Source organism: Mastigoproctus giganteus, chromosome 8, assembly GCF_048544385.1.
Source record: "Mastigoproctus giganteus isolate SK-2022 chromosome 8, ASM4854438v1, whole genome shotgun sequence".
Classification (NCBI taxonomy): domain Eukaryota; kingdom Metazoa; phylum Arthropoda; class Arachnida; order Uropygi; family Thelyphonidae; genus Mastigoproctus; species Mastigoproctus giganteus.
This window is the reverse complement of record NC_143582.1, coordinates 39031433-39044175: the sequence shown is the minus strand read 5'-3', so window position 1 is coordinate 39044175 and position 12743 is coordinate 39031433. Positions and strand designations below refer to the sequence as shown.

The 12743-nt window shown below is 35.5% G+C and overlaps 1 protein-coding gene across 3 annotated transcripts in view; it reads right to left on the bottom strand.

The window, feature by feature from the left end:
• The window catches only part of Lerp (lysosomal enzyme receptor protein), a 441548-nt gene that overhangs the window by 363199 nt on the left and 65606 nt on the right, over positions 1–12743 (bottom strand). For all 3 annotated transcript variants that reach the window (XM_090379899.1, XM_090379900.1, XM_090379901.1), the window contains exons 7-9: positions 9924–10021; positions 2061–2228; positions 1715–1858 (exon numbers count right to left, since the gene is read on the bottom strand). In XM_090379899.1, coding sequence (XP_090236025.1) covers positions 1715–1858; positions 2061–2228; positions 9924–10021 — 410 coding nt within the window. The remainder of the gene's footprint in view (positions 1–1714; positions 1859–2060; positions 2229–9923; positions 10022–12743) is intronic.

Genomic DNA, 12743 nt, shown 5'->3' with positions numbered 1-12743 from the left:
GGTACATTTAAATAGCAAGACGATCCTGTGAAACTATGTTTCACATTTACTAGTGGTTTTTTCCTTTTTTTTTTTTCCCACATGCTGCATATAAAAGACAAATCAAATGATTTACATAGAGATCAGGTAATTTTCACTGATTGCAACATATGTCAATACTTACTGTATTAGCAAACACTCAGCTCAATTCTGATATCTAGTAATAACAGTAGTAATCCTAATACAACTTTCAGCAAAACAATTTTGATTTTTCTGAGTGAAACCGAAAAATATGAAGGGGAAGGAAGCAGAGAATGAGTAAAGGGAAGTTTTACTTCATCCAGTGATGTTAAAACTGTATCCATGGGTTTGTTTATGTTAAAAGTGCATTCACAGGAACTTGTTCATCTGTAAAACTGGTAGAATAAATAAATGGCCAAGTGGGTGTGTGTAAATGGCCACACAGATGAGCATATTGCTGATATATCAATTCCTTGCCCTGATCGCTATGCCATGCTTTACTGGATAAAAAATTCTGAGTATTCTTCCTTTGACTTTATTTTCCAAAATGAAAGGAAGGTGATATTACATAGAAAATGACTTGCTTGTGAGTCTTTCAGAAAAATGTCATAAAGCAAGTAAAAATTTAGTCCTTTTCATGTATGGGAAAAACATTAATTTCCTGTAGATTCAGTAGCTTTGAACAGAGTAAACCAAGCTTGTCTACTGTGGTTCCATGCATTTTATTATACTCCTTGTTTAATCCAATGATGATCTGCACATTCCTGATGCACAAAAGGCAATATTTGGATATTTAGGTGATATTGTCTTGTCTTAACAGTTTAGGGTTAGGCTTCAGAAAGCTGGCTCTTAAGATGAGGCTGATCTTTCCATCTTCTTCTCAGTCATCTGCAATTCCTTCTTCCTATAGATTCATAATCTAGATCTTGTCTATTTCATTTACTGTATTGGCTACATTTAGTGCTCAACGTGTTTGATCTAGTCTTGTTATACCCAGAACAGATTGTGAGGATTTCATTTGTGCTGCCTCCAATCTGTTTCAAAACCTAATTTTTACTTCTATATTTAAGAACTGCTCTTGATGTGGTGTTATGAAGTTGCATCAATGAGATTCACATCTTCCTTAAAATGAGGCTTCTAAGCCTGCATGCAGTACTCAAAATACAGCCTACCACTAAACAGCCCACCTACTCAAGATAACTAAACCTATAGACCTGCAACTTTACATGCACACTAAAAGAACCATAACCACGATACAACTAAAACTTTTTAATGCATTACTTAATAACTTATTAATAGTTCTAATTTCAAATTAGTAACTTTGTAAGGGGATGTCATTACTGAATAATGGTCTGTTGCCAAAAAATTAAAAGTAAAGGCTTTTAAATTTCTTTATATGATTAACTTACCACAAGCAGTGTCCAACTTTCCTGCTGCTAAACATACAGCATCTAACATTACCACTGCAATATTATAAATGAAAGAGGATGCAATAAATATTGCTTGACAAACTTAGAAAGTAACATGAAAGAAATATTAGTCTAGAAAAATTAGAAAAGTTGTGGATTTTCCCAGTTAAACATCTTACACTTTCAGGATTTTGTTACTACAATATATGCCAAAAATTTTGGCTAATTTGATATAAAATTAATACATTAATGAATACAAAATGAATATACTACCACCATATAATTTTTTTCCCCCATAAACTTACCAACTCTACAAACAGATGCGTCGGCATCACACAAAACTGTAGCATTATGCTGAGGAATTTCACCACAGACATTCATATAATATTGTGCATTTTCGCTGTTTGTTTTTGTGGATCTTCCATCTATGGCTGCCCATGGTATTTCTCCTATAAAACATCAACATTCAAATCACTTTAAAATCAAATACAAATTATCTTAAAAAATGCATTTTAATTACAAAGCATGAAAAAATTTCTATACCATTTATCATGAGATAAATTAAGAATAAAAATAACAATTCATAATAAAAAAAATTATAGTTTGTATTAATTTCAGACTTTAAAATATATCAGCCTATTCATATTTTACCTTTTGTTTTGGCTAAATCACCAAGATCAATATGAATCTTTCCACTCTCAACAAAGCAGCTACTAGCCACAGGATGATCTGGACATGCATATTTAGTCTCCCAATTGAAGTAATATACATAATTGTCAATCAAACCAGCAAATTTTGGTTTCCCTTTACCTCCATTAACTAGTAAATAAAAGTATAAAAGAAATTCTTAGAAAAACTAATTAGGCAAAAATATATAGTGCTCACAAATTTAATTACAACCATTAAAAAAGATTAAATCATCCTAATGATATTAATAAATCATTGTTACTAAGAAGTTTTAGGATAACTGAAGTTAATCAGATCACATGCACAAGCAATTTCTCATTTTTTCTTAAAACTACAGAGCTGTCAACTTTTGACTGCAAAAGTTAATGCTTTTCAGCATTAACTTTTGCAGTCAACAAGCATCATTAAAAAGCAGCTCACGTGATCTCGAGTTTCATATTGAAAAAGCTAAACTTCTCCATAATTAGCGTACTATAAATTTGCCTGTGCTGTTCATAACATTGAGAAATATTGGAGAAAAGAAGGGGGAGAAAATTTAAAAAAAAAAAAAAAATATATATATATATATATATATATATATATACATATATTACAACAGTGTGACACAGAATTTAACTCAGCCTTATTATATATGTTTCGACAGGAAAAATGTTTTCAGGACATTTGCACATTTTTGTATGCCATTACAGACAAAGCTTTTGTCTGCAATGGCATACAGAAATGTACTTCTGTTCTTTCTATTAAAAGGCTACAAGACATACTTGTTAGAAAAAAACAAAGCTTACTCAGTCAACAAAGCTGTCTCTTTTTTCTGCTTACATGTTGACCATTCAGATACCAAATACCTTATAGTATTTCAACATGGTTTAAAATAATGCAGTTTCTTTCACTCCACTGCACCATTTAAAAAAAATATCGAAGCCACTTTATAAAAATAATTTGTGCTTCCATACACCCATGGTCTTGTGACTTCTTGATAAGATCATATGTATCTTAGTTTATAATTATTTATTTATTTATAAATAAATAATCATAAATTATAAAATAAATAATCATAAACTTATATATTCTTTCTATCATTTCTAGGCTATTAGTTGTAATACATTTAACCTTATATTATTACATTCATTTTTACTTAACACACTGCATATTATAAAAAAATACCATTATTATTTAAATAATTGTTTACTCAGCTTACTATTCTCTAAAAGTGTATTTTATTTTACTACCCCTATCTCAGCTACAGCTGCTTAGTGAGAGCCAGGGCATGAGTCCAATACATTGGCATTAGCAAGGGCACGATGCAAGAAAACAAGCTTATATAGCATCAGCCAAAAAAAACAGCCCCCTTCTCATTTCACCCATCCACTCACTCCAAATGTTTGTCTAGTTCTGCCTTGAATCTGTTTAAGCTATCAACTTCTACAACAGCAGATGGAAGTTTGTTTCAACAATCAACCACTCGCTGGCTAAAGGCAAACTTCCACACATCTGTCCTACAACTGTCTTTCCTCAATTTGAATTTATGCCCTCTCAGGCGATTATTCTGAGCAAGAGGAAGAATCACATCAGCATTGAGCATGCTCAAACCATTCAAGGCTTTATACACCTCAATCAGATCACCTAACAGGTGCCTAGTCTCCAGACACTAATTTGCAAAACTTAAGCCTTTCTTCATAAGAGCAACCCTTTGTTCCATTCAATAATCTTGTTGTCCTTCTCGGTACTCGTTCCAACAGCTCTACATCCTTCTTAAAATGAGGCCTCCAGACCTGTACACAGTACTCAAGCTGTGGCCTGACCATTGCCTTATACAATGGGATAATCACCTCCTCATCCCTGCTAGAAAAACTCCTGTATATCACTGACAAGACACCATGAGCTACTCTTGCAGACTGTCTGCACTGCTCAGAAAACTTCATATTTGCCTGCACAATTACCTCCAGGTGCTTTTCACTCTCTACCACTGTCAGTGTAGACCACACAGTTGATACGTTACTCTCAGATTACTGCTTCCCATGTGCAGTACTTTACATTTGTCAATTTTAAATTTCAGCTGCCAACATCTCAGCCCATCTGCTCAACTTTACTAGATCTTGTTGCAGCAGCATGCTGTCATTAGTGTCATTAACAACCCTGCTGACCTTTGTATCGTCTGCAAACTTGGACATTAAGCCTGATATACCATCATCAATATCATTAATGGATACAGAAAACAACAATGGACCCAACACTGAACCCTGGGGGGCTCCACTAATAACATTAATCCATGACGAGCAGTGTCCATAGATTACCACTCTGTCTTCTTCCACTCAACCATCCCTTTATCCATAGCAGCAATTTGCCTCCAATGCCACACTGCTCCAATTTGTGCAGCAGTCTTCCATGTGCAATAGTATCAAAAGCCTCGCTAATATCCAAATATATGATATCGAAATTATTCTTTGATCCAGTTCCTTTGTGAATACATCATAGTATCCAATGAAATTGGTCCGACAAGACTTTCCCCTTAACAAACCCATGCTGTGTCTGAGCTATAACTGAAGTCTTGTCTAGATGATTCTGCAACGCTTCTTTAACCAGTGACTCCAATAATTTCCCTGGAACAGAAGTTAAACTAACAGGTCTGTAATTACCTGTCTTCCCCTTTGATCCTCCTTTGTGGATTGGGGTCACATTTGCACATCTCCAGTCCATGGCTACCTCCCATGAGTCCAAGGAAGCTCCCATAATTATGGCTTAGGGTTTGCTCACTTTCTTTGCTGCCTCCTTTAATATAACTGGATAGATTCCATCCACCCTAGTGCCTTTCTTATATTTATCTTCAACAAATTTCTCCTCCACTTTACTCTCAGTTATTACAATATTACCTAGCTTACTGCCAGAGTTTAATACACCTTTGGCATTCCCCTCCCTGAATAACTCCTCATGTGTGAATGTAGATTCAAAATATTCATTTAGTTTGTTAGCTATCTGAGCAGGATCATCAACAGTTGAACCATCGATATCACGGGGACCAATCTGATTCATCACCTTCCTTCTAGAGTTTACAGAGGTAAAGAACTCCTTTGCTGTTTTTCTTTGCATCCTTTGCCAAAGATTTCTCGTAATTTGCCTTTGCCTGCCTAACCTCCTTTGTAACTTGGTTACAGACCAGTTTATATCTATCATAGGCTTCTGTGTCACCTGTTAATTTATATGTATCCCATGCATTTTTCTTCTCTGCCACATGTCTAATTAGTTCACCTGAAATCTATTTAGTCCTAAATCTTGAACAATATTTCTTCATTGGTAATGAAAAGCCTAGTAGCTTCCAAGATTTTAATTCTTTGAATGCTTCCCACTTTGAATTTGCTGTTGGTAACATCATCAGTTGGTCCCACCGTATAGAATTTATATACTATCTCAGACCACCGTAGTCCTCTTTACGAAAGCAAAAACCCTTCCCTTTACCCCTGATGGTAGTTACCTCTTTGAGTAAATCTGAGCACATTGTGATCACTGCCACCTAGTGGTTCCTTTATCTGCAGATTCTTAATGCATGAAGAATCGCTACTGAAAATCAGATCAAGAGTATTACTCCCTCTAGTTGCCTCCCAAACATGCTGCCGTAGAAAACAATCATCCAATAAATCCACAAAAGACTTGCTAGTGTGTGAATAACCAAGCCACAAATTCCATTCAATCTCTGAGAAATTAAAATTCCCCATTATAACACTCTGATTTACTGGCCCATTCTATTTCTCTGCATAATTGCTTATTATACTCATCAGATTCATTAGGCCTATAACACACACCTACTTTCAATTTTCTTTTCCCAGTGTTTATGTCACACCAAACAGACTCAACATTGCATTGTCCACCAATATCCATTGGATGCACTTCCTTAGATTTTCTTTCTTAACTAACAGCATAACCCCTTCTCTCTTCCTATCCTTTCTGTACACATTGTACTCCCCAAATTCCAATTCTGCACTGCTTATGTCTGTGTGAAACCACGTCTCTGATATTCCAACAATATCTGTCTTTGATATCTTGACTAGCACTTCAAGCTCATCAAATTTATTAACTGTACTCCTAGCATTGGTGTACATGCAAGTATACATGCACCTGTTTCTACTCTTAGTTACCCTAACACAGCCCATGTATTTACTAGTTCCACCATTACTCCCAGCAGTCCCAGAAATCCCCATTGCTTTGCTTTCCAGGCTGCTGCTCAATTGCATTTCAATAGAAGCAGTGCAAGAATCACTTTCAACCTCTGCCAGCAGCTACTGTTAATCAATTAGTCCGTGTTAATCAATTAGTCCGACCCACCTGCTATCATGTCTGGGCAGAATTGCAGACACTTTCAAATTCAACCCTAACTCACAGCTTATTTTCAACATTGACCTGTACTTTGTAAGTAATTCAGCCAGTCTCCTACTCTTAATATCATTAGTGCCAACGTGTACAACAATATCACCCTTTGTGCTTAAAAAATGATATCTGCTCTACAACGTCATCAACCTTTGCCCCTGGCAGACATACCCTGGTCCTGTTCCACCTATACTTTTTGCACAATATGTTCCCCGTTTCCCTGACAATAGTCACCGACCACAACTAGTTCCTTTGGGACCAGAACATTCTGCCTTGGGGGTTGCTGCTGTGTTGCGTGATGTTCAAGTGCAAGCTCTGGCATTGATGTGGGCAGTTGAGAGCTTGATGGTCCCCTCAATTTAAATCCTTTGAGGGCATCCACCCTGTCCTTCAGGCTCTCATATAGGCCCATAGCAATGCTGAGTTAGCACCCGATTTCATCATACTCCTTACATCTATGTATTTACCATATTTTCATAACCATTCCACATGATAGCCATACTTTTGTTTTCCCGGTAACAAAAAATTGTGCAGAAAGTCTATGAAAGCCTTCGTCCACCTTTACCCAACAATTCTCTTTACCCCGAGGCAGTTGCAATGCAATGGTGTCTCACTATACTGAAACTAACTATTCACCCTCCTGAACCAATAAATTCTAAAAATAATTATATTATTACAATAACTAAATTTTTATATACATATAGAAATTCCTTCAAGAGAGATTTTAAAATAAATGTTCATGTACGTGAGTGCGTGCATACATGCACCCACGCAATACCTCAATAACAGACACTTCTACAGGTATAAAATAATAATAAAAAATTGCAACATCAGCCAGATGGTACTAAAATAACATAAAATCTGCTATTGATAAAAAAAAAAAAGTTCACTTACATCTTTAAGGTAACCTTTTCTGAGCATCACAAAACAATATCTATTCCATATTGACCAACAAACACTGGTGAAGCCCATTTAATGCAAAAGATAACATTGGCTGCAGTATAGAATTTATATAAGAAATCTTCCAAATTACAAAATCCCAGAAAGGATATTTATAAGCTTGATATTTGGCCGTGTGGGTAATGGTTGTAGATGTAAGCTATGATAGAGTTGACATCTTGAAAGGGGGGGACTTTTCACTTTAAAATTAAACCACTTCAAAATAAAAAAATTCTACTGAAAAACACTGCTATACCGTTTCTTTGCAGCTGGTGACCAAATAATGAAGCATAGTCATTAAAGGTAAAAAATCAAGGAAAAATAAATGTGGACAAGAACCTGGTAAAGTTTTTTTTTAACGTGATGCTCATTTATTAAAATTATTTATCATGGTGTGTAAAGAATAGTTAATTACAAGTTTATTTTTGATGGATATTACCTGTAAAAAAAACATCTCATCTAAAGACATGATTTATGCACTTAGTTTTATGAGGATTAATGGCCAAATCAAAAAAAGGACCTGCAAGTTTGCTTGTACTGCAACTGAAAGTAGATCACCACCAGCTAAGGATGGTTTCAGAGATACATGAAAACAGACATTTTTTGGCATATGTGAAGAAATTATTAGTCAAATCAAAATATGGAAAAAAGATGAGTGGGAACAAAAATGAACATAATGCACCACCTTGAGGGAATCCAATGGTGTATAATATAATCTATTTGTCGTTATTGTTGTTGTTATTTGGTTTTTAGGAGCATTAGCAACTAAGGCCATATTGCTCCGGGGATATGCGGTGGTTATTTCCTAACCTTTCCGCATCCTGTAATGGCGTTTTTAAGCAAACGCCATTACAGAATTTTTAGTGCAAACCCTGGGAACACTTTTGCAAACCCCTGGGGGTTTGTGAACTACCGGTTGGGAACCGCTGTGCTACTGAAATAAAACCTATAAAAATTAGGTACACTAGCTGAGATGTGGCAACTGAAATTTAGCAAATGTTATAAAGGTACTGGACATGGGTAGTCCCAGAATAACATACCAAATATGTGGTACACACTCAAGGTAGGGTATGTACTGCATAGTTGATAAAATAAAATTAAAAAAAAAAGTTTAGACCTAGAGTTAAATATGCAGTCAGAGATGAATAGTGCATATGGGCTGCTGGGACAGCTCAAAGTTTTGTCAGTGATATACATGAATTTTGCAATCAGGGATAAGGAGGTAATTATTATGCTGTACAAGGCAATGAAATGGTTAGGGCACATCTTGAGTACTGCATACAGGTCTGGAAGCCTTATTTTAATGTGTGATCTGTTGGAACAGGTACAGCGAGGAGCAATGAGATTGGTAAAGGAGTGAACAGAGCCTTCTTAACAAGAAAGATTTTAGCTCCGCAAATTGCAGCATCTGGAAAGTAGGCATGTGCAAAGAGATCCAACTGAGGTTTTTAAAGCTTTGAACAGATTGAGTAAGCTGAATGGTGAGTGATGGCATTCTTACTTATGCTCAGACAATGCACATAAGGGGGTATAATTTTAAATCAAAGAAGGGTTGCAGGATGGATGTGTGGAAATTTGATTTCAGCTGTTGGAACAAACTTCAATCTGGTGTGTTGTGGAAGCAGCCAGTCTGAATAAATTTAAGGAAGAATTGGACAAATTATTAGAGGGGTGGGCAGGTGATGTGGAAAATGGGTGTTTTTTTTTTGCTGATGCTGAATAAGCATGCTTCCTTCCATTACTAATACTAAATAATACAGAGGTTAGATGACAAGCATGGTTCTGTAGAGTATCTAAGAATACAGTAATGAATGGATAAGGTCTGAACTGAAAACACAGAGGGCTGACAATTTTATGAACAATTTGGAAAGTTAATTGTGTGTGCTTGTTATTTGGTTTTTAGGAGCATTAGCAACTAAGGCCATATTGCTCTGGGATATGCGGTGGTCATTCCCTGACCTTTCCGCATTCTCCGTATTTGGTGGTGACAGGCTCGAACCCCGGTCTAATCAAGAAGCGTGTGCTATGCACTGTTGCTCCTTCCCACCTGGCTACAGAGGTGCCTCCGTTAATTGGGGATAAAAATCACTGAATGACAATTTATTTATTCCTGGATTCAATAACTAGATTTCTTGATTTATCCACATCTATTAAGGATTACTTTGGGAAAGAAAATTTGGATAAAAAGTCTTGCTCATCCTGGATAAGCCATCTTAACAAGGTATCTTGAAGCACTTAGCTGGCAATTCAAAAGGCTGTGGATCTGTTGGAAGGATATATTTGAGTTCTACTTTTTCCACCAAACACAACTTTTCTATTACAGCCAATGCAGAAAGTGAGGTCACATTCAAGGCTTATTACTGCCAACCAGCTAACCACTGGCATGGAAGGTAAAAATAAACCATCCGTCAAACTGCAAACAAAAAGTATCTCACAGGAATGCATTCTCTGTTTATACCAATTAGGTCGATGGAAAAAAGTGTTTTAATTTAATCATGTTTTCTAAGAGCACATCTGACACCCACTCACCTGCAGTTTCGCTGCATACAAAAGTTATTATTGTTGACTTAACACCTGATCTAACAGATTGTCCCTCATAAGTCAGAGTAAGCTGGTCATCAGCATATCTATAAAAAAAATAAAAAAAAACAATACTTATCATACAAAAACAATACTGATACAAAATGAAAGAATGTATAAAGTAGTGATTTCTTAATTTTGAATCATGGACTTGAATGAAACTAACCTCCTGTAAATAAGAACATGATTAAAAAAACAAACCACAAAATTATTCATTTAAAATAGAATAGTTATATTCTGTTAAGTTATTTACTCGATAGTGACCAAAAGTTGGAGAAGAGTAATTTTTGAATTGAAAAAAACTACCTTGTGAAAATCTAAATAAATTAATTACTGCTGAAGTATTAGCATTAGTAGAGGCATTTGATGCAAGAAAGCAAACTTATGCAGCATCAGCCAGAAAAAAAAAAAAAAAAAAAAAAATTCAAAAAGCATTCAACAGTAATCATTTACTAAATACAATGATGAAACGAAATCCTTCCTTTTGTTTTATAAAAAACATTTTGGGTAATTTGAAGGAAATAACAGATGCAATTCATCATTAGTGGCATGGTGGTAATAATAAAATAATGAACCTAGAAAAGCATTGATTAAAAATTTTATGATACTCTTGCATGTAATGCAAGGGTATAGCAAAAATATAGCAATAAAATTATGTAGCAAATAAAATACAAGCACCATATAGCTAAATTTAAATTATGGCAATTTCCCTTAATGAATATTTCTTTTGAGTGTAAAGATATGTTTAATATTATGGCTTCATTTTGATACTATGGATCTTAGCCACATCTTTTCCAACTATCAGTTTAAAACAATTTTAACCATTCTTCCTTTCCGAAAATAACATCGGCAATCAAACACATTATGTTTTGTGCACTAACCACCATGTTCAGCCATACAGTTGCGAGTGCTAGAAGAATATTAGATTATTTTAGAGAATGGAAAATTTTACTTTAATATTATAGAGAAAGAAGAATAGGCAGAGATGATTATGCATTTCAAAAGCTTATATAGACAATGTAAGAGCTGTCAGTACATGTAAAATGAAAACCTGTTGTTTGATTAAAAGTTAGATGCTCATGATAATTAATTGAACAATTTAATTTTGAGAGTTTATGGTTCAATAAGAGGGTGGTTCAAACAGGTATGAGAATTTTTTTTTTTTAATAAAACTAAAAAAGTTAAATTACTGTCATTAAGTATCAACAATATGCACCTACTCCTCTAGATTAGTGATAACCAGTGGGTGAGTGACTCAAGTTATCAGTTATCTAATGACTGAAGTCAGGGTAGCTATCTGTCTGTCACTTCAACATTGACAAATGGATGTGTGATTTTATAATGTGCAGCTCCTGGAATGTCAGTTCAACTCCACCTTGTATCTGTGTGAAGTACCACTGCAAAAGGGCCAAATATGTGAATAACGTAGGTTTGTGTGTATTATGTGTGTTCTGTTGTGTTTTTCTGGCCACTTTGCTACCCAGAAGCATCAATCATCTGGAGAGATGATTCTGTATAGTCGTCCACACCACGGGAAGGTGGGCCAGTTCCAATGGAGCTCATACTGTTTCAATTTCAGACTCTGACCCACCTGATATTGCCAAAAGGTGAGCCAGAAGAATCTGGCTCACCTTTTGGCAATATCAGGTGGCAATAAAAAAAAAAAAAAAAAACAATTATACTTCATATTCATGGCTCATATAACAATTAACTTCCTTTACAGTAGACAATACCTTATCAAGCAAAATAGACTTAGTACAGAAAACAGATGGCTTAAGTTATACTACACCATAAGTATCCTAAGTTTGTAAAATACAATGTTCTATATCACAAGCCAGATCAAAATCAATTCAAATGTATACAGATCAGTTAAAGCTCAAAGTCAAAGGATGGCAGCCCAAGATAACCACTGGCCCCTAACACACAATGTGCTCCAACCGAGGAATATTACTCCCTAATAATTAGCTCCACCAGCTAAAGGTGGTAGCATTATTTGTAGCCGTATAACTAATTCTTCTTGTACAGGACAGAGTCAAGGTGTTTTTGTTTTAATTGTGGTTTCCAGAGTTCCCCCTATCTGCCACAATAGTATCTGAGAAGGCATAAAGCCAAGGCTGGCAAGTGTATACAGTAAGAACCCCTGTATCCACAAGGGATACGTTCCAAGGCCTACAGTGGATGGCCGAAACTGCAGATATAAGTGAACACCTGCTGACCCCATATATAACGTGATTTTCTTGTACATACATATGTATAATAAAGTTTAATTGATAAATTAAACACACAATAAGACATTACCAACATTAAATACAGTAATAATAAAGTACAGTAGACTCTCGATTTACCGGAATTGGATTAGCCGGGACACTTCAAAATCCCAAATTTAAAAAAAAAAACAAATCCCCCCCCCCCCAGAAATCATAAAATTCAAGTAATAACTACAACAGATATGGTGCCTCCATAGCCAAGTGGGCAGGAGCAGCAGTGCATAGCACATGCTTCTTGATTAGACCAGGGTTCGAGCCCGTGACCACCAAATACGGAGGATGAGAAAAGGTCAGGGAATGACCACTGCATATCCCCCGGAGCAATATGGCCTTAGTTGCTGATGCTCCTAAAAACCAAATAACAAACAAACAACAGGTATAAACAGATATTGCGAGATTAGCATGCCTATTATCTTGCAACCCATGCTGACTTCACAAACCTACCGCTCAAAAAAAAAAAAATAATAATAAAGGAAAAAAAAGGGGGAAAAAAAAAAAGAGA